We start from the raw sequence: 25780 nt of genomic DNA, 5'->3' as shown, positions 1-25780 counted from the left end.
TGGAGCAATATCTAGTATGAGAAACCCCTTTTTGAAAGACACAAAAGAACATAAATTCAATATCTACGTAAAATATGAACCAGTCTGGCTTATAGTACATATGAGCCAGTCTGGCTTATAGTACATACATTTCATTTATACGCCCAAAAAGCACACACGGACGCTGCTTCCACATCAAATCCTGGCGCTCAAAGACAATAATATAACAAAAATGGTTTATGTGATTTCTGACCATGGGAGTCTTCTCACCTGATTCACATAAAACAAGCTTCAATAAATTCCTTAGGAAACCAGTTTTTAATTATTCAATATAGAATAATTAAAATGGCGCAGTCCAATATTAGATCTCTAGGTTACTTACGATAAACCACAGATGCTCAACAAGTGCAGATTCAATGATAGGGATGGTGCCGATGTCGTTTCTGATTTGTTGATGACTTCATCACCAGGGAATTTGATATCCATGAGGGGTTTATTTGAGCTGATTCATCTGATAGCCAACAGCACAACCGGCCGTCCTCGCCTCCCGTCCAGCCAAAAATACTACCAAAGCTTCCGACAGAACCCATGTGCACAGCTGAAGATGGCAAGATGGTTCTGACAACTGCGGAATGGCCACCCTCTAGAACTGCATCTGGAGAACAAATTGCTTTGGGGTTCTTGTAGTTCACAGGGAAGTAACCTAAAGTTCCATCATTTGTACCCCCAATCACCCACAGCTTATCATCAGCTCCATTATAGTGGCAATCCACAAAGTAGTCAACCTAAACAAAAACATGCGCTTAAAAGTTTGACACTTAGACTGACAAGTTCTCCATAGACTTCGGAGCATTTCCTAATTTCACATGGGCATCTTTTTTGCTTTTCTCATGTGTGGATACTAGGAATGAGGCACCCCAGAGGGGTTGCCTGGGTGTCAAGTTTGCATATTGTCAGGTCGAAGAATTTCCTACTGAACTGAAACAATAGCATAAAGAACTATAGAAACTTCGGCAGAAATATGGCAAATAGAGACATAAAATCTCAAACTACCATGCACTATCTGAGAGATGTGAAAAAAAATGACATGCAAGTGAACTGAAATTAAAAACATATCATCTGGCAATTTCATACATGACCAAGATTCCAGCTATCGGAAGCCAAGGTGCGGGCATCTTGAAAATCCACTTCTTTAAGCGAGTCTTCCCAGTCCCAGACACTGCAAAAAAGCCAAGTTCTTAGCTCAGAAGCTCCAAAGAGAATAATATAAGGTGAACAAAGAAGCTAGCACCAAACCATGACAACCTAAACTCATCTAGTCAGACAAATTGATACATTACTAGTTTGCTGATGATATGGATTTTATGAACAGCAATCGATGTAATCCACACGCTTTTTTTTAGTTGTCAACTAAGTGAAATTTTTTGCCCTTTAGGGTTAGATTATTAACTGGAAAGCTCTGTTAGCTTAAGAATGATCTAAAAGTATATGCTATGCCAAACATCTCTTCGCATGAAACGGCACCTTAGGCTCCATAGAGGAGATACTGATTGAGTGGAGCCACAGAAACCACAACAACCAGCTCCAAAGCTGAGTGGTGGGTAACAACAATGATCGCTCTTTCTTCTTCCCAAAGTTTTCCTTTTTGAGAAAAAACATCCTCCATACACATATATACAACACATACAACATTGGTAATCCTGATCCATAGGCATGTTTAGTGCAGGTATGAGAACGAACTGCATATTTTATAAGAATAAGATTAGTATATAGGAAGACTAGGATAGAACCTTAATGTCTCAATGTGTGTCAAACACCAAAGTTTTCGGCTTCTGTCTCCAAACAAGCCAACCTTTGCAATTGAAGTTCCCACATTCATAACCTAAAAAGTAATAGCAACATTAGATATTCACGAACCACACTGCCTAAAACACAAAGCTAACCCTTCCATCCCGTACTTCCTTTTTGTAGCACTAAAAGTATGAGCATGGACATAGATACTTCACTGACAAGTCCTATAATTTAAGATACTCATGAAACTAATTGCACTTTCAATTGCACGTCCACACCTTTCTCCATCGGGTTTCTACAAAGCAATTAGGCTGTTGGTCCCAGCCTTAGTTTCTTTTGGAACGTACAAGAATGCACTTACACTTTGGAAGTATAACAAAAACACACTTAAGTTTGGACTTCTTTTAGTTAACCGCCTCTTTCCTGTATAATCTAGGCAGTCAAATGAAATAAATACAAACTTAAGCAAATTTTTTTCTTATTCCATCAAAACTGGACCACGTTTTTGCAACCTTTCCTTTCTTTTTTTTTGGGACTGTTATTTCAGTTCTCATGGAAGGAAAAATCCTTTTTATAAATCTAAAATTGGCTTGGTTGCAAAATCTCATGAGCTATGCCCCTCCTGGTACTCATCAGATACATGAGTAAATAATTAATAAACCAACAAGGAGAACTCCAACCACTTGAAAAAGCACCACGACCATGTTTTCCAGCAAGTGTGCAAAGTTGGTAATGCAGACCAACATTTTTAAGTTCCAAATTTGCATTTTTTTGGTTTAGCATTTCGCTTTGCAAATGCACTGAAAAGAGAAGGAGTGCTTTTAAAGTTTAAACAATTATAGGGATGAGAAAACAGTGCATGCAAACCCAGGGAACCAAAAGCTATTTTCTCCTCGAGGTTCCTAATTGGAGACGTGAAATTATAAGAGATAATGCTTACCAACTACTACTTACAGAATCCAACTGATTCTCATCATTGATGTCACCCTCAGTATCAAAGATGCATAAAAGTCCATCAACGGACGCAGAAATGAGCCTGTTTTTGTGTTCTGGAACAAATTTGACCTGGAAAACCCCATCATGAGATACCTTCAAAACGTTCACAAGGTAAAGAAAAAGATGCATTCAAATGAGAAAAATAACAAAAATTAAGATGCCCGCAAGAAGCCAAGAACAAGCTGATTCATGCATCACCAAGCAAACGGCACTTAATGTCCTGGGGAAAATAATTAGATGTATCCAGATATTCAAATGTTATGTACAGGTTGAAACTAGTTTATAATCCATTTAGCCAGCACGCACACACACAAGTTGGCATGAATGGTGCCATATATTCACAAATTTAATAGATGTGTAAATATGTATGCAATCGTATGGTGGTGAGAGCAAAACAAACAGCTATATAAATAAAACTGCAACTGATCAATGAATTTTCTCAATTCTCAATGTAAGTACAGTTAGGAGACACAGAAAAAGAAATAAAAATCCCCAAGCAGTGATTCAACCAAACCATGCAAAGCAAATTAAGCAATCTCAAAATAGTATTATCACGATCTAACCTGTATGACATCATCAACATGTGAATCTTCCAAACATGCCAAAGCCTTCGAATTCCTCCAATCCCAAAAAAGTATCTGCTGATAAACAAAATATAGAAAAACAGTTGAATTAAACAGGTTCAACATTTCATTGATGTGGAAAATACTACTAAGAGCTTCATTGCAAATGCATGACGTGAGCTAAGAGCAACACATAAGATTGAAAAGCTGAATATATTCCTAGTAATTAAGGAAAAAAAAATTTCAAAATTAATTTAACCTATTCAATATCAAGAGTCAGGTCAGAGCCATAATCTAAAAATAACAGAAATCATTCACATTATACAAGACTGAAGGCTTATCACATGCTCAACTAGACCAAATGATTGATGGCCACAACTACATGGCCTGCACCTTTAGGCCCGAAAAGTCCTACAGAGGCTGCAAAATAGGATACAGCATGGAGTCTAATTCCAAAATAGACAGACATGACGGCCAAAGATTCTTTATAACTATAGGCTTTCTAGACAGACTAATGGTTTGACTTGAGATGGAATTTTTCTTAACTCCTTATGCTCCAGCTTTCTTCCATAATTCTTCACTGCCTCAGGCCAACTCACAAATCACAAGTTGTTGCACTTAACTGAACCAGATGAAAAGAAATGGACCACATCGAGCTTCATATACTAATTGATCCTAGGGGCCTGATCCAGCATTAATAAGCTATCGATTATTACTGAACTGGTCAGTGATTGGGCCCCAGTAAACATATGTTTCAAGTCAAATGGGGAACACTATTTTTTTCCACACAACTGTTTTTAGGCTTGATCTGCTTCCACTAGCAAGTCAGATCCCACCCTTTCAAGTCTGACATTGAAATTTATTTCTTGGCATTGAGATGTATAATGTGCACAACACATAGAACACATAAAGGTACCTCTTAACATCATAATTATCAGTTTCTGCTAATAGACTGTACCTGTGAATTACAACCAGCTGCAAGGAGATTTCCACTGGATTGCTCAAAGCTAAAGCTGAATATTTCTTGCGAAGAAGCACCTCTTAATAGTGAAACCTGAAAAGAAAAAGGATGCAGCATATAAAACACACGCTTGGCATACCTTATGGAACGTAAGATGGGAACCGGCACAAAAATCCCTGCACTCCATAGCATGCCATGTGGATAGTTATAAACAAATCTGCTTAGAAAATCATACTTATACAACAATGTTGAGATTAGTGCTCATACACTCAATCACATTTTGAATCAAAATGGCCATGACGCCAGTTTGGTGAGCTATCCAATACAGCAATTCAGCTGAATCGGTTCTCAATCAGCAAATATATGTATGTCATACACATTTATTCTTCAAATAAAAAGAAGGAAATATAAAAATGATTTAGAAATGAGAAAACCTTTAAAAAATGTTTTAAAAACTTACAAAAATGACATATGGCACCCATTTATTGGACACTGAAATGAGTTTGTCTGCACCAATTCAACTCGAATTGCCAAGTCAGGCCAATTGTATAATAGTGGCTGTACATATAAGTTTAAGAACTCTCCTGATTTATCATAACCTCATAATTGCAATAAATTACTAATATGTATTTGTGATTTGTTATAAACTAGTTATTGAGATCTATCTCCTTGACCATAGGGTCCTTATAGCCAGAAGAAGTAAGACTGTAAGAGAAGTAATTGGCATAATAGCATCAGGCAGCAAATGCTGATGAAATGAAGAAGAGAAACAACACCAAGTTTACTGATAAGAGTACATCACAGACCTGCTTGAAGATTCTTGTATCCCACCCTCTAATAGTTCCATCAGAAGAGCAGGAATGTAGAATATAAGGTGAAGATGGAACAGAGAATGAAATTTCATGAATAGTGTTACTGTGCCCCTTGCAATCTCCAAGGTACTGTCCTGTTTCTGGGGAATATAATTTGATTATGTTTGTTGATAACGAGACTGCCATAGCTGGAATCTCCTGGCTTAGAAGCAAATAAAAAATCCCATTACTGACACGTAGCAATCAACAACTTGAAGAATAACGTCAGATCAGGGATAAAGCAACCGAGAAAGGAGAACAAGATTATCAAGATTAGAAGATGATTCTTGTGAAAAGTGTCCTTGGAAATTTAGCATAGATGATGACAACCATTTTCTAACAGGGAAGTATATATTAGATCCCAGTGTGTCTTGGTTTCTATAAGTGGTTTTACTCCAAATCACTGAAGAGACAATAAATCCAGCAACTTGCTTAACCTTATATTTTGTTTCTAATTACTAATGAAATATAAACATAAAATAAATAAAATACAAACCCCTCATAATAGTCTGTCATAATGCAGCAACCACATTGTAAGCAAAGGCAAATCGGCATACCAGCATGGACAGAAGCAGGAGACATCTTGGCACATGCTTAATAAAACAGAAAAAATGATAGACAAAGGACATCATTTCCGTATTACACACCACATTATTAATTTAAACCAATAAAGAATGAATACACATTGCCTCCATAAACTTAAAACTAGCGTAAACAGTTACCGAATGTGAATATGAAAAAAAAAAAGAAACACAAAGTAAGCGCATTTTCAAGCGGGAGAAGAAGGAGAGTGCGCGACGAATAATCCTATTTCCGATGCATTACAGCACGGGAAAGACAACATTTTCAATCAATTCCTGAAAACTAGCAAAAAATTTATGTATGAATCCAATTCCAAAACCACGTAGAGAATCGTACTTGCCGCATTCACCTATTCCTTTTGCAAGGAAAACTACCAGATTGCAGCAGAAACAATCAAAAGAACAAAACCGAGTGATAGAAATCATGTTACTTCAGTAGAACACGAGTACGCAACGCCGTTGATCAATAATCTTTGCCAATGCACTTCCTCGAAGATTCTCTTTGGGAAAGAAGTATTTCGTGAACGGCCCAAGGACTCAAAAACACAAGCAAAAACATGTCTATAAATCGTTTCTAGAGATTACCCATAATGAAGTTTCGCAAAAAAATTAAAGTGGCAGTGAATAAAAGAACTGCCCAAGCATTCCAAATAGTAGTAGAGTCCTCATAAACCCAAAAAAAAAAGGGAAAAAAGAAGGAGAAACCCAATAAAGAAAGAAGCAGAAGGCACACCTGGAAGCAATTTGGAAAACGTAATCCTCTCCGAAGTTGGTCTGGATGGTGTTCCGAAGGCCGAGCTTCCTCATAATATTTCGATTTCCTTCTTCAACACACATCTCTTCGTCCTCTCCTTCCATGGCCCCTCTCTCTCACTCTCTCTCTCTGTCTATCCTCTCCTTTCCCTTGAGTGGGGCGGGCGACATGAAATGGGCTTAAAGTATAATGACATGGGCTCGATTGTCCTTTGAGTTCTAGGGCTGGGAAAAGGTTCGGATTCAAAATTTTTGAACCAGATCCATAAAGCCAGTTCCTGCTGTTGATGATGTCTGGAGCTTTTAACAAATAATACAAACTTCAAATATTTATGATTACATATATATATATATATATATATATATATATCTTTCACCTTATATAATATATAAATGAGATAATATTATGGTATATGAGAATGAAAGGGTATGTGTATAACCTTTCTATGTATTCTGCAGTTTTTTTCTTTCAATTAGATGTTTAATGTGAATGAACCTTGACTATGTATCCCTCTTTCTAATAGAATGACCCCAAAATAGCATATACAACTTATAAGACACCCCATAGAAGCCACAATTGCTGAAGTTACACCTTGCAGCCATGGACAATCAGGTCAACTCACTTTATGTAGTTCACTTTTTCACTTCTTTCTTGACATCTTTGAAAAGAAAACCTGCTTCCCTTTTAAATCCTAAACTTAAAATGTTCTAATCAAACTTATTCATTAATGCACCAATAGTAAGACCTGGCCGCATCTGTGCCTTTGAGTTTCAGGGGACCCTGATTTAAAAAACTTTTTTAGGGTGTTAGGATTTAGGGCTTCTACAAACTGAGGTGTATAAGCGACAAGCCATGATCAAGATCTTAAGCATCTTTCGAGTTCTACTTTTGAATAATTCACTTAGATGTCTTCTTTGTTAGAATTTGCAAGAACATGGTATTCGATTTGAACACTTTAATGTTCTTTGGGTCATTCTTTTGTCTGAACCCCTGCGGCTTGTGGATCCCCATGAATTACTCTGCCCGACCATTTGCAGCAGCAAGTACGATCGCTTCAAGAAAAAAAAAACGAAGATCAAAAAATAAAAAACAATAAATGCCTTGAAGTTTTGAAGATGTTGCCTCATTTGCTGCTTGAGAGAAGCAAGCAAGTCATGAAGTACAGAGGACCAAGTATGATATCAAGTTCAAACATGGCACTGATACAAGTGATTGTGGCGGGAGGGAGAGAGAGAGAGAGAGAGTATCAACAGATAAATATTTTTTCTTCTGTAGAAGTATCTTCCACATTCAGGTAGTTGACATCAACAACCACATCTCCAAAGTCACCTGTAGCAAATGAATATTGGATCAGTGATCAAATCCACTAGCATTTTCCTCCAAATGTTATGATCAACTTGTTCTGGTCAGTGTGTGCAAGATTCAGTAACGACTTGCAGATCAAGATAACATGGTTCCTTGTTTCTTAAGTTAGGAAATTAGCTGAATGAAGGACTAAGGAATTGACTATCAATGCATAATACGAATTGGTGAAATGATTTGAAAATATCATAAGTCTAAGAAAGAAATGTCCAGCCGGCTTTTATTTTTTTAATATTTTTCATATGCTTTACCAAAAAGGATTCCCAACTCTCATACATTCAAGCCAGCTTTACTCAAACATGTCTTGCTCGGAAAATTTGGTCACTCAGGTAGAGAAAGTTGTCCAAGAAAACATCCCACACAGACATTGTCAAGGTGCCATAGCATGGAAGATACAGCCAACAGCAGACACTCGGTCGACTCTCATGTGAGGTGACCTATAAGTGCATTTTGTAGAGCATGGTTGACCAGGATATTTTCTCTTGGGCAAGGAAACAGCTGACCTAATCTACCTTATGTTGAAATACGACCTGAGATATTCAACTGTTAGAAAAAAAAACTGACCTTCATAGATGGTTCTGACATAATCTACATAATCAGGCACAAGTTCTTTGTAAATAATGCCTCCAGGGTGAGCATCAAGAACCACCAGGACACCTGCCAATAGAGAAGTGCCACATTCACATATGCATCAAATTATGCAGAAAACAGGTCATTGCTTATGCAGAGTTAAGTTAATCTTCATTCAACATAATGCCGTTGGGTTGCAAGCTCAATGTTATTGAAGTTGACAATATCACATTCTTACTTATTTTAGGAAGAACAAGGAGGGCCAGCAACCTTTTTGAAAACCATTCACTTTAACTAGTTGACAAAGAATCGGATGAGGTAGTATGAGAAACAAATGGTTTTACCATTTTAAACTAGATGCCGTTACTTGCAGAAACCAATCGCAGAAAGACATGATTCACCTGGGGCATCCCATGGAGTATATCTGCTTTCGCCAGGCAATGGTGCCAACCAAAGAATATTTCTAAAATTCATTGACTTATCATATCTCACATTGGATCCTGAAGGAGAAAAGGAAAGGAAGCAAAAGAAAATAAATCAACATGGGTAATCAAACAAAACTAATGCTACAGATAGGTACCTGTCTGACAATATCCCATATGGTATGGGAATACGTTCTTTTCATATGCAGGATATTCTCTAGCATGGAACCTATAACATTGACCAAACTTAAGGAAATCAGGTAGACAAAACAGGTGTGATGTAAAATAAAGAATAATATCCAAAATAAGATCATTATTGCAGTGTTGGCAATATTGTTATTGGCGCCATATCTGTTTGCTCACTGATATGGTGTACTGGCCGATATGCATCGGTAATGAGCTTATTTCCCTTGTTATTTAAAAAAATAGTCTAAAATGTTTTAAATTTATATGAAAATTTTAAAAATATATAGGCCTGCATCAGCTGGGGGCCGATCTGATGCATATCAGTCATGCAGGCTGAGACGCTGCAATTTTAACAAGACTGGATATTGGGAATGGAGTTATGTGGATGAAGAAATTTAACAAAAATTTCATGTAAAATGTCATTAAATGAAATATAGACAAGGAAAAAAAAAAGTCAGACTCACAGTATACCGAGTCTTCCAGAATTAGCTGCAAGAAAAAGGTGTCCGTGGAACAGGTCATATCGACTCAAAGACACAGGGAAACCAATTGATGGGCTGCGAGCAATGATTGTTTCAAACAAGAAAGCAATGTACAAGTTCAATTCCTGTCCACAATACCAAAGTTATATGAGAAGATGGATACATAACAGGGAAAAATACTATATGATATTTGTGGAACAAAAGAATATCCGATGGGCTTATTCACCCAGAGTAACCTTGTTTATAAATCGTCTTCCATATGTAGTCCTTGTTAACTGGCATTCATCTTCCCTGCATCCTTCAACATTTGGGACCTATTGCTACAAAAAGAAAAAATCCAGTGAAAATCATTGGCATGCCATATGAGACTGAAAAACAGAAGCAGCAGTATCTTCATGATTGTGCTACATTATCGCAACAGTGTACTGGTAATTCACGATTATAATAAGCAAAAACTTATATCTTGATTACCTGAAATAATTATTCCTAAAGATGTCTGCATTTTCTGCGACAAGCATGACATGCATAGGCGTGATATGATGGATAGACTAATAAGAACTTCAACAGGGTTACAGGAACACCATTCACTTGGTCCATGAAAATTAAGATAATTGAGGAAATCTTTAGGTAAACTTCCATGACTAAGCGTCTCAAAGATAGTGGTAAAAAAATTTTAAAGTATTGACACAAAGATCAATAACTTGCTACAAGAGAACCACTTAATATGTTCTCTTGCTAAATAAAGAAAAGCCTGTAGTTCCTTCTAATGCATGCTCTTGGAGTAACTAAACTCAAGTCGCTGGCGTGCATCAGAATTTATGTTTTTTCCGAGCTACCATGGATCAGCTTCAAATTTTTAGGCAGCGATGCTAAGAACTTATTCCTTGTCAACAGCTATTTGGTACCTAGCCAACTAGAAGTCTGCTAAATATTATCGACATTTTGCAAAAGGGCGAAGAGAATCCATACGCTTCTAGATTAAATCATGGAGAACGATTATGAGGAAAGACACAATTCTTATCGAGAAAAAACATATTTCAATCATGTAACAGAAATTCAAGAATCTCATTGGGATTGTCCAACACGTTCGACATTTACCAAATTTATTGCAGAAAGACAACCAGACAACAGGCAAAGTCTTCAAATGAGCTCATAACTTTGGAGAGTGTGATCGTCCATATCTAAACATATGCACCCATGAATTGAAACACCAAATTTCCTTCATACAAAGGATTACAAACAAAAACACACCGGATGCATAGTAGGGTCCAGCCACATCTGAATTGCTGCGGGGTCCCCGCCAGAATCGACAGCGAGGCGGGCGAGCTCCATTACAGAAGAAGGCGGCCATCGGACGAGCTCGTCGATGGCCTCGTCCAAACGGTGTTGGTTCCGCCACCACCATGGTTCATTGTCCTCTACTTTTCTCCTCCTCGGGAGGGGAAAACTATCGCCATCGGGAACTTCAAGAAGAAGGGTGTTCTTTGAAAGGGGTGCAAGGAATCTGAGGCACGATCTTAGTTCTCTAGCCACCTCTGCGTCGACTCTGGCGGCTTCCTGCTCACTACCCAGAAGAGAGACGAGGTCGGCCGCGACGGTCGCGGGGTTGGAACGTCGGGTTGCTGAGCGCGAGAGGAGGACGTTTCGGTTACTCCATGGATGGTGGGAAGGAGGGAGAAAGGAGGAGGGGACGACGAGGAGGGATTGAGAGAAGGAAAGCGAGACGGAGAGAGCAAATGCCACTCTCAGTGAGAAAAGAGGAAATGATCTCATATTTCCACACATCCACCGCCTTCTCTCTCTACGTCTACAGAGAGAGAGAGAGAGAGAGAGAGAGAGGGATTCGAGATCGTTTCGTCTGATCACATTGCTCTCTCTCTCTCTCCCTGATAGATAGATATATATATATATATATATCGAGTGAGTTCAAACAGCTCGTTTAGTTTGATTAACAGTTGAGACATGGACTCTTTTCAAATTCATTTCCAACTTATATCTGAGCTGAAGATATATCTGAAATCAACTGAAGCCCTGTTCTCTCTGTTTCCATCCTCTCTCTCTCTGTCTGTGAAAGAGCAACTAGAACTTACTATTAAGTCTCAATTACTACTTTAAGTTAGAAAATCACATCCAATATTCCAATTCTTAAGGTATGTTTTCTACCAATTTATTAAAAAAAATATTCAACAAATGATGGTAATGCTTTCTTTCTTTGGGAAAAGGATGCCCGCTAAGTGGTTTGCTCTTAAATTAAAGGAAAGAAAGCCGTTCTTTCTTTAAGATATTACAAGAACAATACCATGAGAAACTCAAGCAATAGAATAACAGAATTAACATTTGATTGGGAAAAGAAACATTATTTTATTCGTTAGACATAATTTGTTTATATATTTTCTTAACAAATTTTCTTGTCCTACAATCACACACTTTAAGTTGAATTATATTATAAGATTTGTAAAAATAATGAAATCCGTATTTTGAAAAATGGAAAAAAATGTGACCTAATCTTTTATGGATATGAAATGAACCAAGTAGGTTGCAGCTTGAGGTTGCGCATGAAGATACTTATCAAGACTGGTGAGATGGGGATGAAACCGTTGTGTTAGTTAAAATTTGGGTTGTTTATGCTCATTAAACAAATGAACAACTAAGCAGATAATTGACTTAAACACATGACTGTGTGAGGTTCAACAACATCATGTATTCTTATTACACGTGACACAGTCATATATGCTTTTGTTTGTAATTCAATTTACTTGTAATTAAATTATTTTAAAATTTTATGTTCTGAGTGAGCGGAAGATTACCCCACTCCTCGGAATGAGGTCCGAAGGCCCCCCAATTCCCCTTACCTCCAGGGTTCCTAGGTGGATTTAAAATTTTTTGTTAATCCATATGCATTCACAAGTAAAAATCAAGCTAATGGTTTAAGAATGAATTGTCCTCGTTCGGTTTTGTGATCACGGACAAGTTTTCATTCTCAAACGACAGACTTAAAATATGACAAACATGAGCGGAGCTACTCAGATAAATTAACGAACTGAGCTCGAACATGCCTTGTTTAGTGCATTGGCATGTTTCACGGCCCTACTTCTAATTACAAACCATTCAATGAGGCACTCTTTGGATGCTTACAGTTTGAAGAAGATATATATTATATATATATATTCCTCGTCTTTGTTCTCAGTTGCAACTATTAAACACAATAAACTGCCTTCTGAGAATGCAAGTTCCTTTTATTAGAGAAAACAGTGATTCTTATTGTTAATTACGCTAAATTATACACACACACACACACATATATATCTATATATATATATATATATATATATTCTCCTCAAACCAATATTCCCACCTGATTTTCTGGATGGCAGTTGCTCATTTGATGTTGGGATAAGGCTTAGCTAAAAGCTACTATAAGCACTACTAGCAAATGATCATACCAATTACACTACAGCATCGAGGGAGGGGCATCGGCCTCTTTGGGGTATCTCCCCGCACCGCAAGGTTGGATCACCTCATAAACTGGGTCTTATTTCACTGGCAAAAACCAAGATGGTTAAACACTTTCAAACTTAGTTTAAATGCGACTTGAATTTACATCTCCTTGGTTGCATTTAAGGTTGTCGAGAACATATGATGTATGAATAAATTCTTTGTGGACAGTTTTATGGAAGATACACCATTTTTTGGGAACAAATCAACCATAAACAAGCCAAAGAAACTAACAGAATTTTGTAATGTTTCAGCAAATAGAGATCTGGAACAAACAGAAAAGAAAGTGATTTTCTTGCTCGGTAATACTGAAGACATAACATGCCCATGGATATAAATATATTGATGAAGCTTGCAGGAAAACATCTAGTAAAAAGAGAAGATACATGTGACAGAAGTTCATCTCACTCACTGTACCTAAGGTGGTTTATCTACAACCGGCAGCTCATAGCCTCCTCACCCCACAAAAAATTTTGTTCAAGAAGGTTTGTAACTTGGCATCAGAAGCTAGTTGCACCAGTACTCACAGGAAAATTAGATGCAAAAGGTGTAGACAATATGGGGACATTTTGGTCTATGCAAATTTCCAGCACTCTCAAGAGCTCCATTGAATTGGTCAAAACTAAGTAACTTTGCAGATAAAGTTGCAGCATCTTTCGTTCCCTTCTCTTTTCTTCTGACCCATAGTTATCAGAAAACAAGCATATGAATTGAATGTGGAGAAACAAATGTTTGAAAAAATATCACACTGACATGGTTTATGGGATTAAGGAAGCAATTAAGTGAGAAGCAACACAAAGGCACGGACCTTAGAAAAGGAAAATGAGTTTTCTGACAATTACAATTAAATTAATAACATTAGATCATTCATAACGATAATGAATGTGCACAATGAATTGTTGGCTTGGGACCTCCTGCTTGAAGTATCAAAAACAATCAATTATTTAATTCAACATATTTTGATGTGGTGCTTCATAAGCAGAGAACCATTACATACTGCATCTGTTACCAAAACAGTTGCGGAATAATAAACAGGACGGAATTCTACAATGATAAAAAATTAAGACAAAATGAAAGCATGACTTTAGTTGGATTTTCGAATGGATATAGTCCATATCAGATCTGAATCAGATCTCACAGTGACCTTTTCCTCGCGAACTATATTTGAAGTGCTGATAAGACCACCAAATCCCATTTCTGACTCAGCTGAAACAAACCAAATTACAAAATAAAACATCAACCGCAAGTTTGAGAACTATTCCATGAAATGGAGAAATAGTGCGTGCATGCACGCATCTACAAGTGAAACACAAGTATGCTGGTGCTGTTGGCAGTTTTTTACAATTTAAGTTAGTAGCCATTTATTTTCAGATAAAGCAAAAAATATTGACAGAATCTTAAATGAGAAATCAATAGCTTGTAGATTTCATCAACAACAATGCCTTACTGGAGATTATTTGAGTGAATGTCTAGTAATGCCAAAACACGTGGCACACCTCTTACCCTAACTTCCAAGTCCACATTCATGGAAATACATGTGAACAAAAAGGTGCAGCAATGAGGCAAATATTTGGGCTCATTTTTGTAGCTGTAAATGAAATTTACAGAATATCATGTGTGGTAAAAGCGAATATGTACTTACTGAGATCCCACTGTAAGCCAGTGGTGGTGGTGCATAGGGAGGGTCTGCCAACTGGGAATAGACCACAGTGTGGGCCTTCAACTGAAGATTGAATATAGATCTCATGTTGGTGTGTCTTTGGAAGAAGACAGACTATACTATCATCGGATAAAAGAATTATCTGAGTGTCTGAAAATCTGTGAAGGACATTGATGTTTCCAATTTCATGGTCAAATCTGCCTCCCAGTGCCCCAGCAACAAGAATGCTCAACTGCATTTGCATGAGGAAAACAATATTAACCAGGGCATAAGAGAAAACAAGAAATCAAATGTCAAAATTTTGGAAAAGGTTTTAAAGTCAAGTAAATCCATGTCAAAAATTTTCAATCCATATTTCATTCAGAAATCATGTTTCTGTTGCAAAGATGGAACAAGTTCCATACATAGCCAATCATTATTAGGTACAACTTACTGATGGCTTCACCAAGTCAGGTGTGCAGTCTCTGACATATGAAACACACTTATGCAAATCTGTGGTGTCCTGGTCATGTGATTCATCCATTACTTCTGTTCCCTGTATTTCACATCCGGTTTAGCTGGTTAACGTCTCTAAAAATACTAGAATAATTCAGATCTGAAATGTTAAAAAAAAAAAACAATTTTATGCGTTTCATGCTTTATTGCTGAAATAACACTAATATATTCTTCTAGAAATGGTCACAAAAGAATGTCAAAAACAACAAAAACATACACGTCGTTAACATGACGATTCCAGATTCTCCTTTCCTTGACTTAGAAAATATTGATAAAATGAAGAGCTTTAGAAAGGGGAGAAGAAGTACCAAATCAGCATAAAACTTCTGCACCTCTGGCCTAATGGAGTCCATATCACCCTTTATAACATCCGGCTTGTACCTGATTTGAAAAGGGAAAGGACCTTTATCTACAGCTAAAGAATAAGATCGTGAAATGTGGTGCAAGAGCATTCTATTATTAAAATGTATCATAAGAAAGGTTTGACATATCAAACCAGCGAAGATGACCTCATCAATATTGTAGGCAGAGAGGAGAAACAAAAACTAAGACCTCCAATATTGAAAAAGGCACCCAAACTAATGCAAGAGTAAATGAAAAGGAATAAAGCCAAAACTGGATGTGAAACAAAGGCACCTAATAACAAACATTCAGGTGCTTCAAGAGACTCGAGAGAGATACAATAAAATAAGATCATGCTGCAATCTGGATAGCTAAAAGGTTTCTAATCATTATAAGTTAATCCCAGAGTTTCTAAAGGATAGCTGAGTTAATATAGTGATGATAAAGAAATAAAGAATGGAAGGGACTTGAGAAGGTGAACTTTATGCTAGCTTTTCCGAATGATGACAAAGGAAGTCAAAGAATAGTAGATACTCGAGATTATGAAGTTCAGCGAGCTTCTCCGACATATATTACTGCTTGGTAAATTGACTGATCGCTACCTATTTGGTTGAAGCAGATCAGCAACTGTCCCTTTGAATGCATACCAATAAGAAGTTGCATATATTCTACAACTATATGAGGGGTCTATTATGGTTGAAAAGCTATTGTTTCAAAGTTAGAAATTCAGAACCTGCTGAGGTGTTCATTTGTGTTTACCATCATACTAATGCTACTTCCAGAAAACTAAAAACCACCGTCTCAAGATTGTCATGATTATATTCTCATCAACAAACATATTATTTACAAAATGGCAGCTGAATAATATGATTGTTAAAGAAAATCTATCCAATTTTTCTTGATGTTCCATGTCCACCATTGGCCTGAGTCTTGAAATATCCAGGCCATTCCGATCAATAAAATTGTGACCATAGGATCACACATCAGGCACCACTGATCACTCCTCTCGTAAACCATGCAACAGAAAATATTCTGCATCCTTATCCATAAAACGGCAGAAAATGACTAAAAACTAATCCGATGTTACTCATGTTCAACCTCACATAAGAGGTGATCTGCACACCTAGCCATAATTAAAGGTACCGAAATTAGGGTGTAATTTGAAATCGTGAAACAATGACCATCTTCAAACCATGGAAATATTTTGTCATTAACAGGAGTATCAGATAATCCAAACTAAGAAGAAGAGCATGTAGTCATCCACATGCACAAAGAGCATGGACATGAAAGAGCGTCAGAAAGCATTTTATCATGTTACTTTGTGTGTACATGAGCCACGTATGCAAGTTCACTCTCTATAGTTTAGTAGAAAAGGGTGTATTAGTTTTCTTATATTAACGTACTTTGAAGTTTGAAGTGCCCAAGATCAATGGCTTATAATATGCCACACGTGGTGAAACGGGTATAAGATCGTCTTGTCAGACAAATACACAGATAAGCTTGTATTCAGCATAAAAAACACCTGCAATTATGTTTTCTAGTAGTATTGGGAGTCCACTGCTGAAAATTGATTTCGTTTTCCATTTCTAATAACCTTTGTAGAAATGACTCCGTACATATGATCTACACGCTTGGTTTAGCAGGGAACGGTGCAGAACCATGTTGCCGTGTGCTGTTGTGCAGTTATGTTTTTGTGAATGTTGAGAAATACCAAACACTCACCCTTCAAAATATATGTTAGATAAACGTAAGTGTATGTTTATCTGTCTGTGAGCATGAAAAGTATATATCACATGGAAATATTGAACAAAACATCAGTTTTCCTTTGGAATGGTTTTTTTAGTACATTGTAGATTGAGCTTTACAACCGTGACCTGTATCACTAAATTCGTAGGAATAGCGCCGTCTGATTCTAAATACTTCAAACAAGTCCCTATGTGCTTAAAAAAGCGAAGGCCCGCTAATGTAGAAAGCTTGGCTATTCGTTAAACTATTGTTTTACATGCAATACACAAACACACACACACACACACACATATATATATATATATTGGGTCAGACGGTTTGTGTTTTTGTGTCTTTGATTAAAATAAGAGACTGAGATAAGATGGTAGTTTCATTACCTTGAACGCACATCCAAGGGATCCTCATGAGACAAGAGTTTAGGCATCTCATCATAGACGCGATTAGCTCCTCCATCTGCGCATACTCTCAAAGATGCTGCTCTACAACGACAACGGTTCCCACGTTAGAATAAACTCAAGATTCAACAGAAAACAAAGAAACAGAAACATGGGTCCGCCCCAAAGAAAGATAATATGAAGTTCTCGTGATTCAGAGTTTCAGACGTAAGCCCAACTTCCAAAGAGCAGCGACAATTTCAGAACCAGAGGTATGAGCACACGGAGAAGAAAAACAATAAATTAAGAAAATGAATGCGATTGACCATAGGATTTATTTACGTTACAAAACACCAAATCCTACAGCAGTCGAGAGAAAAAAACTACCATTTGGGCACACAAAAAAAGGAACTCCCACAATCCCAAATTCCCAGAAAACGGGAGAAAATTGGAGGAAAGTCAGAAAAAAGAGAAGTTGGCTGTTTCTTTTACCATGCTCCCACAGCAAAGGGGTGAAGACGGGGAGTTGGTGATTAAGGACGACGAGGGCGAACCTCCGATTGTTATCTGGAAGATGAGGGAGAAGGAAGGTGGAGGCGTGCTTCATTACCTCCGCCATTCTTTCTCTCTCTCTCTTCCTCCCTCCGCCTCTCTCCCTTCTGCAACTAATAATGTCGCGATAATCGACGGCTTCGGATTTAGCTCGTCGAAGACAAGGTCACGATGGTCCTGCCGATTTTGTTGAAAAGGTAAATAGTATTTTCAACGAATTGCCTGATACAGATGCTCTTTTTTAATAGAGAGATTGCGTCTTCCTTGGCAGATCAAATATCAAGTCATCATCGTCGAGTCGGTGTCATTGAAAACGCAGTTCAAGAAACTAAAATAAAGTATATTTATTTATTAATTAAAAAGAGTAATTGAAGCTCACCTTTTGTTTAGGGACGTCAATAAATTGAATTTCTGTCTAATATCCGTCAAAAAAGCTTAAATTCGGACATGATATAGATTTTTCTTCGTCTGAATATGAATATGAATCTGAATTCGAATGCAACTATCTAAACAGTGATGATGAAACGGATACGTCAGATCTGACTTCGAACCATTCCAATACTTACGGCATTTGATTGCACATCTACTCAAGCTTGTTTTATGAGTCATTTGGTTGATACGACAACCGATGCTTGAATCCAATCCCATCTCAAGCCCGAGGAGATCATACAAGCAAGCACAAGTTATAGGAACCAACATAGATTCAAAAATATAAATAAACAAGGGTCGGTTAGAATCGTGGCAATCTTTGGTAGGGGAAGAGAAAGTGTTCAAACATCTATTTTGAACGATGGGTTGTTAACAAACTTTTGTTCATCGAATAAATATATATATATATATATATATATATATATATATATATATATAACTACCAAACTAAGTTTGATGTTCTAGGTAGAGTTGCTAATTCTAACAAGTTGGCTTATGTTCAAGTTATTAACTTGTTGATAGGATTCGAGATAATAAGTTGAATCGATTCATGTTGTCGAGCTTTTAGGGTTGACATGAAATGAAAGTACATTGACAGCTGCTCTTTCTCCTAAACCATACATTGTATAAAGGGAAAGGATGGAGACTACCTACGTTTGATCTGATCTAAACTTTTAGATGATAAACATTACAATCATTGGAACTACACATTTTTAGCAAGCCAGTGCTCAGCCATTGATGAAAAGGACAAGAGAGTGAGGACTCTCGCCCATGCACATGGGCCCAGGTCTGCTCAGTTTTTCTTTTCTTTTTTTTTCCCAATTTTGTAGTTATCTTGTTCATGAAAACTATGTGAATAGTTTAATATCTAAAAACTGCGCAACAACAGTGGACAAATGGGTAATGTCAGGGTGAACCAGGAAAGTTTGGGTAGGGCCGGATCTGAATGTGGGCTAAGTAAGCGCCCTGTAATAAGAGGAATAGTTATGAACCCTGTAAACCATCCCCATGAAGGTGGTGAAGAGACGGCCCCGATTGGTAGGAAAAAAAAAAACCCACAACTCCTTGGGGTTATCTCGCGCTTAAAAGAATGAGTAGGAAAAGGAATTACAAAGGCTACTCCTCAAAACATAGCTGGTGAGGTTGGTAAGAGCTTAGTTATTAGTTAGATTCTTGAAGATAAGTGGTGAAACCAGAAATTTATGTTGGTCATTTTAAGATTAAATTTCAAACTTTAAGTAACATTGATTTGTAAAAAACTAAAATGAATAAAGTTTTTATATGTAAATAAATTAAATTATGTGTCATGGCATGGTCTGTAAAAGGTAGCAGGTGCTACTTTTAAGTTGAAGAGAATAACTGTAAGTCCATCTGGATCCCAAATACAGCTTTGGACTCTAATGCCAAGTAGACGAGCCGAAAAGAGAGGTTCCGTCCTGCTCACACAAAAGAAAGTGATGTGCAACACAATCAAGCAAAGCAAGTTTTAATGGAAAAATGTGAATTATAAATAAGATAATCTTTAGGTAGCATTTGATTATGCACCCTGGTTTCCGAGGGAAAACTTTTCTATAAAAAGTTCCCCTTGGAAGAAGGTGTGAGAGGGGAAACTTTATCTCATCTTAAAATCAAGGTATGTTAGATGAATTAGAAAGTTAATCAAGGTAGGTTAGATGAATTAGAAAATTAATGAGTGGAGAAATTTGTTGGTGTTTGATGTTTGTAGTTTGTGATTTTTTTTTTTGGCTATTTCAATGTTTTATGTTGTATTGACTACGTTTCGCCATTAAAATGTGACCAACCTGGTTAATTTAAATAAAAACCATCTCTTGCATAGTATTTTTCCGCGTTTTTTATGATATTAAATTCCATCTACATTTTATACTTAGGCCATTTAAAGTTAGGCTTTGTTTACATCATTAATATAAATTGTGTTTACATCACCAATAAGTTGAAGAAAATTTTTCTATTACAAGTTCTCTTTGAAAACCCTTGAAACAACCAAGTCATGCGTTAGAAGAAATAGTTGCTAAATGTGTTCCAAGAACAATTACAATCAAACAACTCCTAAGGAGCTCCTTTGAATAATGTAACCCAATGAAGAAGCAAACATGGGAGATTTCGTCGTTGTGGAGAGCGGAATCTTAAATCTACTTTACACGTAAATTTCAATGTCAAATGAAATGTATCCGACCTTAAATCCATGGATTTGAGATCTTAATAATCTCAGGTGTGGTTAAACAAGCGCAATTTTAAAATTGTTATGCACAAACATCTAGGAAATTTTTTTCCTACCATTTTTTTTTAGCAATTTTGACTTTTTAAACTAGTTGGACAAGTCCCAATTAAGTAAGTAGATGCATGTGAGGCCTATCATTTTTCCATTTACTAGTTATTAATATATTTATTTTTTATAAAAAAAAAACACAACTTAGGTCGAGAGGCGTTATCATTTATTTTATAAAACCGCGCGGTACCTTATCCTCTCCCTCGCTTATTAGTTATTTATAGTTTATTGCATTGGTTTATAATAAAACTTCTATAATATTGACGTGGTCCTTAAAAAAATGTGATGTTCAAGTATATGATCAGGAAAATAAAGGAAACTTGCCTTAATTAGCAAAGCAAGAATCTAGCTTCATTATAATTAAAATAAAAGTTTATTGGGGAGATGGAACTCTTGGTATGTTTATGTATTTATCTTATAAGTTGGTTCTCGCGATTCAAGTGGCTGACCATTGTTTATCATCACACAGTAAATATTTAATTAATAAGTTTACTTTGTTTATTGACAATGAACACATATATGACCAAGCAATATGATACAAGAAAGTAAGTATTTATAATAAAAAGTTTCTTCTCCTGATTCTGCCGACATATACTTTTTTTTTTATTGCAGTTTACATCATCTACAAAATTTATTTTATTTCATTTTTTCGATAAGATACTCAAGAGGCCTTCTTATAAACGTAGCATCCACATTTTTCTAACATTCGGAAGGTTATTGTTGTGTCACGCTCATAGAACTGTGCCGGCATAGAACTCTTGATTTGATTTTCTTCACTTACGACCTTTTAAGTCTAGTTATATAGTCCATCTATGTTAATTATTACAATTTGTGTTGGATCTTAAGCTTCAGCAGCTTCGTCTGTCATTTCAGCAAGTCACCATTGGAGCGGGCCCTGTATTGGGCTCCGGCCCCACCTCAATTTTTTTTTTTAAATTTACATGTAAGTTTTAAAATAATTTACCCGTTTTATATAAAAATTTTAAAAAATAATATTTTAGCCTATGTCAAAATTTAAAAACTTTAATTCGACCCCCTTATAAAAAATTTATGGCTTCCCCCTTATTAGTGGAGGCTCCAATGTATGCACTCGAACGTTAAGCAGCAGAGCGACGGTTGAAAGAGAAGAAGTAGTATTAGAAGAAGAAGAATAAATAAAAACCAAATGATGAAAGTTAGCTGGGTTTGCTTCTATGAAGTATCGACTAGGCAATCCCACGATTAACGCTAAATCGTGAAGTGTTGGGCATATATTAGCCGCCTCATAGGTTTTCTCGAAGCCAAGCGTGCAGTTAGGGCCAATGACGGATTATCAGAGAAAAGCAGGTAATGCAAAATATTTAGATTTTATATATGAACATCTTTATTTAGTTAATTGATTGCATGTTAATCTCGTAACTGCAAGTGGGCCTCCTTACAGTTACGTGACGAAGGGATAGGGCTCATAGCCACTTTCCAACGATTCGATCCGTTATCACACTAGACTCGGCTTCTAGTTTAGTAGATCTCAACATGCCTTCGAACAACTTTGGTTACTTTTTGTAATATTATATTGATAAATGCAACTCTGTTTTTTATCATACCCTACTTAGGTCCCGAAGCAACTCATGACTCTAAAGACAATATAAATGGAATGTTTTTTGGGTTTTTTTCTCAGACAGTCATGCTCACTCAAAAGCACAACTATATTGTTGCCGAAAATTTTAGAAAGAAAATGGCCTATACGTCGTGTAATTAAGGGAAGACATCAGACATAGGGTATCAACCCAGTACCCCGATAATCTTTGGGCCTAGGCTTAGGGGCGAACACGAGACGAACCGAGCCCGAGTTCAGTTAGCTCGACAAACTCGTTTGATTCATAGACTTGATATTCATCATTGCGTGTTGAGCTCGAGCTCGACTCGGTTGAGGCTCGACAAACTAGTTTGATTCATAGACTTTATATTCATCATGATGTGTTGAGCTCGATCTCGACTCGATTAAGGCTCTACAAACTCGATTAAAGCTCAAGCTCAACTCGGCAGTTATGTGTTGAGCTCAAACTCAATTCGATTATTTGAACGAGTCGACTTATGAACTCGAGCTTGACTCGTTAAGCAAATGACTCCGCTCAAGCTCAATCACGCTTCGAGCTTTAACGAGTCGAGCTCAAGCGTTGTTAACCCCTACCTAGGTCTGGCCTACAACCAACTGGTCCAGTTTTGATTGACTGAACTTGATTGACGATAATAGGGTTGGCCTGGCCGGCGATATAATTGATGCCGGATTTTTATTGTGGGACCCAAGTTTTCTATCTTTTCTCTATTGTCCAGCCCAACTTAAAAAGGCAAGTGAGCATGTGATGAGATGAGGGACATTTTACTGGGATTTCTTGTCTTCTATCACAAGTGGATTTTTTTCCCCCTTTTATATATCTCTTTTAACTTGATCATTTTTTTAATATGATATGAGAAGGAATAAAGACCGAATAATTAATTAGGTGTAAGAGATCAGATACGATAAGAATGGGATAAAGAATCATCAGTCTCGAGCTTGGCTCTCGGACCGATATTCATGTACTTTTCTCCATATATATACATAAATCAATGGGCTCCCAATAAAGCCATTGATTTTTTTATTATTATGCAGGACTATTGAATATATCATAATCAAATATATTAATTGCTTATCGATTTTGGTCCATTTTGTGTTAAATGATTGAAGGTGCCAAACTGAAACCCCACTCAAACACGGTACGAAGTCAATATCATGAAAAAGAAAATTACAAAAAAATGCACAACTTTTGAGAAGGAATAAAAAGGACACCTACATAAAAAAAAAAAAAAAAGTTACAGATATAAGAACAAATAAAAGTTGTAGAAATCTCGATGAGATTGTTCTTGGCATTTTCATTCATGTTATAATATTGTCGTTTTTTATTGATCTCAAACAACTAAAAACATGTCGTAAAAAATAAAACCAAGTCCCATTGATATCTTCTAGTAAAAATGGTCGTGAAAAATGAAATAAATTGCTTGAAATGAATTAATTAACCATATAAATACTTTTATTTTCACGAGTTTTTGAAAAATCTATTGGAATTTTTAATTGCCCTATCATAGAAAGAAAACTTTGGTCTTTTAATTGTTCATGTCCAAGAATTATTACAGTTTAATAGTTTTACTGGGATATTCATGAACCAGTGACTAAATTCAAACCCCTTTTTATTTAAACAACATTAGCAAAAACCACAACCCTCATTCAATAAGGATGGTCATTGGTAGGATTCGAACCAGATGTACCCTTTACCATGTCCGACTTATCGAAATTTTACATAAACATGTACTAATTCAGACTTTAATACAAATTAAATAAATATATATATACCATGTCTATATCCAAACTTTAAATTTGCAACTGGAATCCGATTTCAGACGTTTATTTTGACGTCCGAATCCGAATCTGAATCCAACTTTTACATACACAATCAAATCCGAACTACATTACCATAGGTTGAAAATCAACTTTCAAATGTGTTATTGGATTATTTGAAGCCGAAAATTAAAGCCTATCAGTCTATCAGATATTTATTTAAAACTAAATTCAAACAGTAGTCCAATGCATGTTGTTTCTTAAATCTACATCTGATTCGATCAGTGGTGGAACCAGAAATTTCTAGTTGAGGAGCACTGTAAGTTTCAATTTCAAACTTCAAAGAGCACTCATATATAAAAACAAAAAACTAAAAATTAATGAAGTTTACATATGTAAATAAAGTAATTTTTTTGAGCTGATATGGGCAATTTTCCGCACCAACTACAATGTAGCTTTGCCTTTAGATCCAATGTCTCAGTCAAGTGTTTTTTTTTTTTTTTCTTATATCCAATACTATTCCCAACAACATTTATATATATATATATATATATATATGTATGTATGTATGTATAGAGAGAGAGAGAGAGAGAGATGTCAATGGATTATATTCAGATCGGATATCTGCCAATGTTGTTGATATATATATATATACTTGTGTGTGTGTGCATGATGAATCATGATTTGAATTGCTTAATTTCCACATTCAAGATGACAAGGCATTGAGAGATTTCAATCATCCTTGGTTAACCATTAGCAAGACCAAAATATTAAATTAAAACAACCTCATCTAAAGCTGCATTTCCTAGGAAACTGATTGTGATCAAGAGATAAACAATGGAGTTTGAAGGTCTATGCATGGCACATGTACTTTGGACACCCCAATAATTCCTGTCTACAAAATTATTGATGCCTTTGTCCTCATCTAGGCTTCTTTCTCTCACATTTGGCCCAATCTCTTGCTAGGGTTTCTTTATTATAGAAAAATAATTAAAGAAGTATACAAATTATTTAAGGTTGGTCTTTTTAATATCCCTTTAGTATAATATGAAGGTGTCCACAAGGCCTTCCATATAGATCCAATGGCTAGGATGTGGTCTCAAGGTTGGTGATTCCTCATGGCCATTGATCATAATCCATAAAGATAACTGATGCATCAATGGGCAGTGAACTTCATATTAAGGGTTACTTCGAGACCTAAATAGAAAATTAATACACCCATCAATTAGAGTCTGGGTTCGGTGTTGTTTGAGGATCTAAAGTGAATTTATGGTTACACCCTTCAACTCAAAAGTACTTAACAAAAATAAACAAAGTAAACATAGAACGATGAACCCTTCAACTCGAACAAAAAAATAAACAAAGTAAACATAGAACGATGAAGATGCAAAATTCAAGTCAGTTTTTCATGAAGCTCAATTGCACTAATTCAAGTCAGTTTTTCGTGAAGCTCAATTGCACTAGCGAGTGGACAATGGCGAAGCGACATGGTGATAATAGCGAAGCGACATGGTGACTGGTGTGGGCAACTGCCAATCTCTTAAAATTTC

The 25780-nt window shown here is 36.4% G+C and overlaps 3 protein-coding genes across 5 annotated transcripts; all 3 read right to left on the bottom strand.

The window, feature by feature from the left end:
• On the bottom strand, positions 1-6673 carry LOC116254721 (WD repeat-containing protein GTS1). 2 transcript variants are annotated; one of them, XM_031630266.2, is made up of 9 exons: positions 6456-6673; positions 5097-5304; positions 4288-4383; positions 3330-3407; positions 2725-2835; positions 1770-1861; positions 1114-1198; positions 362-764; positions 1-249 (listed from the first exon to the last, which is right to left on the bottom strand). In XM_031630266.2, the coding sequence occupies exons 1-8, from the start codon at positions 6578-6580 to the stop codon at positions 393-395; spliced, it is 1167 nt and encodes a 388-aa protein (XP_031486126.1). In that variant the 5' UTR covers positions 6581-6673; the 3' UTR covers positions 1-249; positions 362-392. The 2 variants fall into 2 exon arrangements, with proteins under 2 accessions (XP_031486126.1, XP_031486127.1); XM_031630267.2 differs by having other exon boundaries at positions 3330-3404; positions 6456-6667.
• An 886-nt stretch (positions 6674-7559) lies between these two features.
• On the bottom strand, positions 7560-11378 carry LOC116254723 (uncharacterized). Of its 2 annotated transcripts, none has more exons than XM_031630268.2 (7): positions 10750-11378; positions 9735-9812; positions 9481-9623; positions 8989-9059; positions 8810-8908; positions 8403-8495; positions 7560-7805 (listed from the first exon to the last, which is right to left on the bottom strand). In XM_031630268.2, exons 1-7 carry the CDS (start codon positions 11281-11283, stop codon positions 7723-7725), a joined length of 1101 nt encoding a protein of 366 aa, XP_031486128.1. In that variant the 5' UTR covers positions 11284-11378; the 3' UTR covers positions 7560-7722. The 2 variants fall into 2 exon arrangements, 1 of the variants encoding a protein (XP_031486128.1); XR_004172740.2 differs by having other exon boundaries at positions 7760-7805; positions 8753-8908.
• Positions 11379-13837: 2459 nt separating this feature from the next.
• Positions 13838-18325, bottom strand: LOC116255148 (thiamine pyrophosphokinase 1-like). The gene is made up of 6 exons (XM_031630912.2): positions 18103-18325; positions 17614-17710; positions 15457-15529; positions 15087-15188; positions 14636-14885; positions 13838-14199 (listed from the first exon to the last, which is right to left on the bottom strand). Exons 1-6 carry the CDS (start codon positions 18227-18229, stop codon positions 14078-14080), a joined length of 771 nt encoding a protein of 256 aa, XP_031486772.1. The 5' UTR covers positions 18230-18325; the 3' UTR covers positions 13838-14077.
• Positions 18326-25780: the final 7455 nt, after the last annotated feature.

Source organism: Nymphaea colorata, chromosome 5 (genome assembly GCF_008831285.2).
Source record: "Nymphaea colorata isolate Beijing-Zhang1983 chromosome 5, ASM883128v2, whole genome shotgun sequence".
Classification (NCBI taxonomy): Eukaryota; Viridiplantae; Streptophyta; class Magnoliopsida; order Nymphaeales; family Nymphaeaceae; genus Nymphaea; species Nymphaea colorata.
Note: the sequence above shows the minus strand (reverse complement) of the source record. Positions and strands in the feature narration are given on the sequence as shown.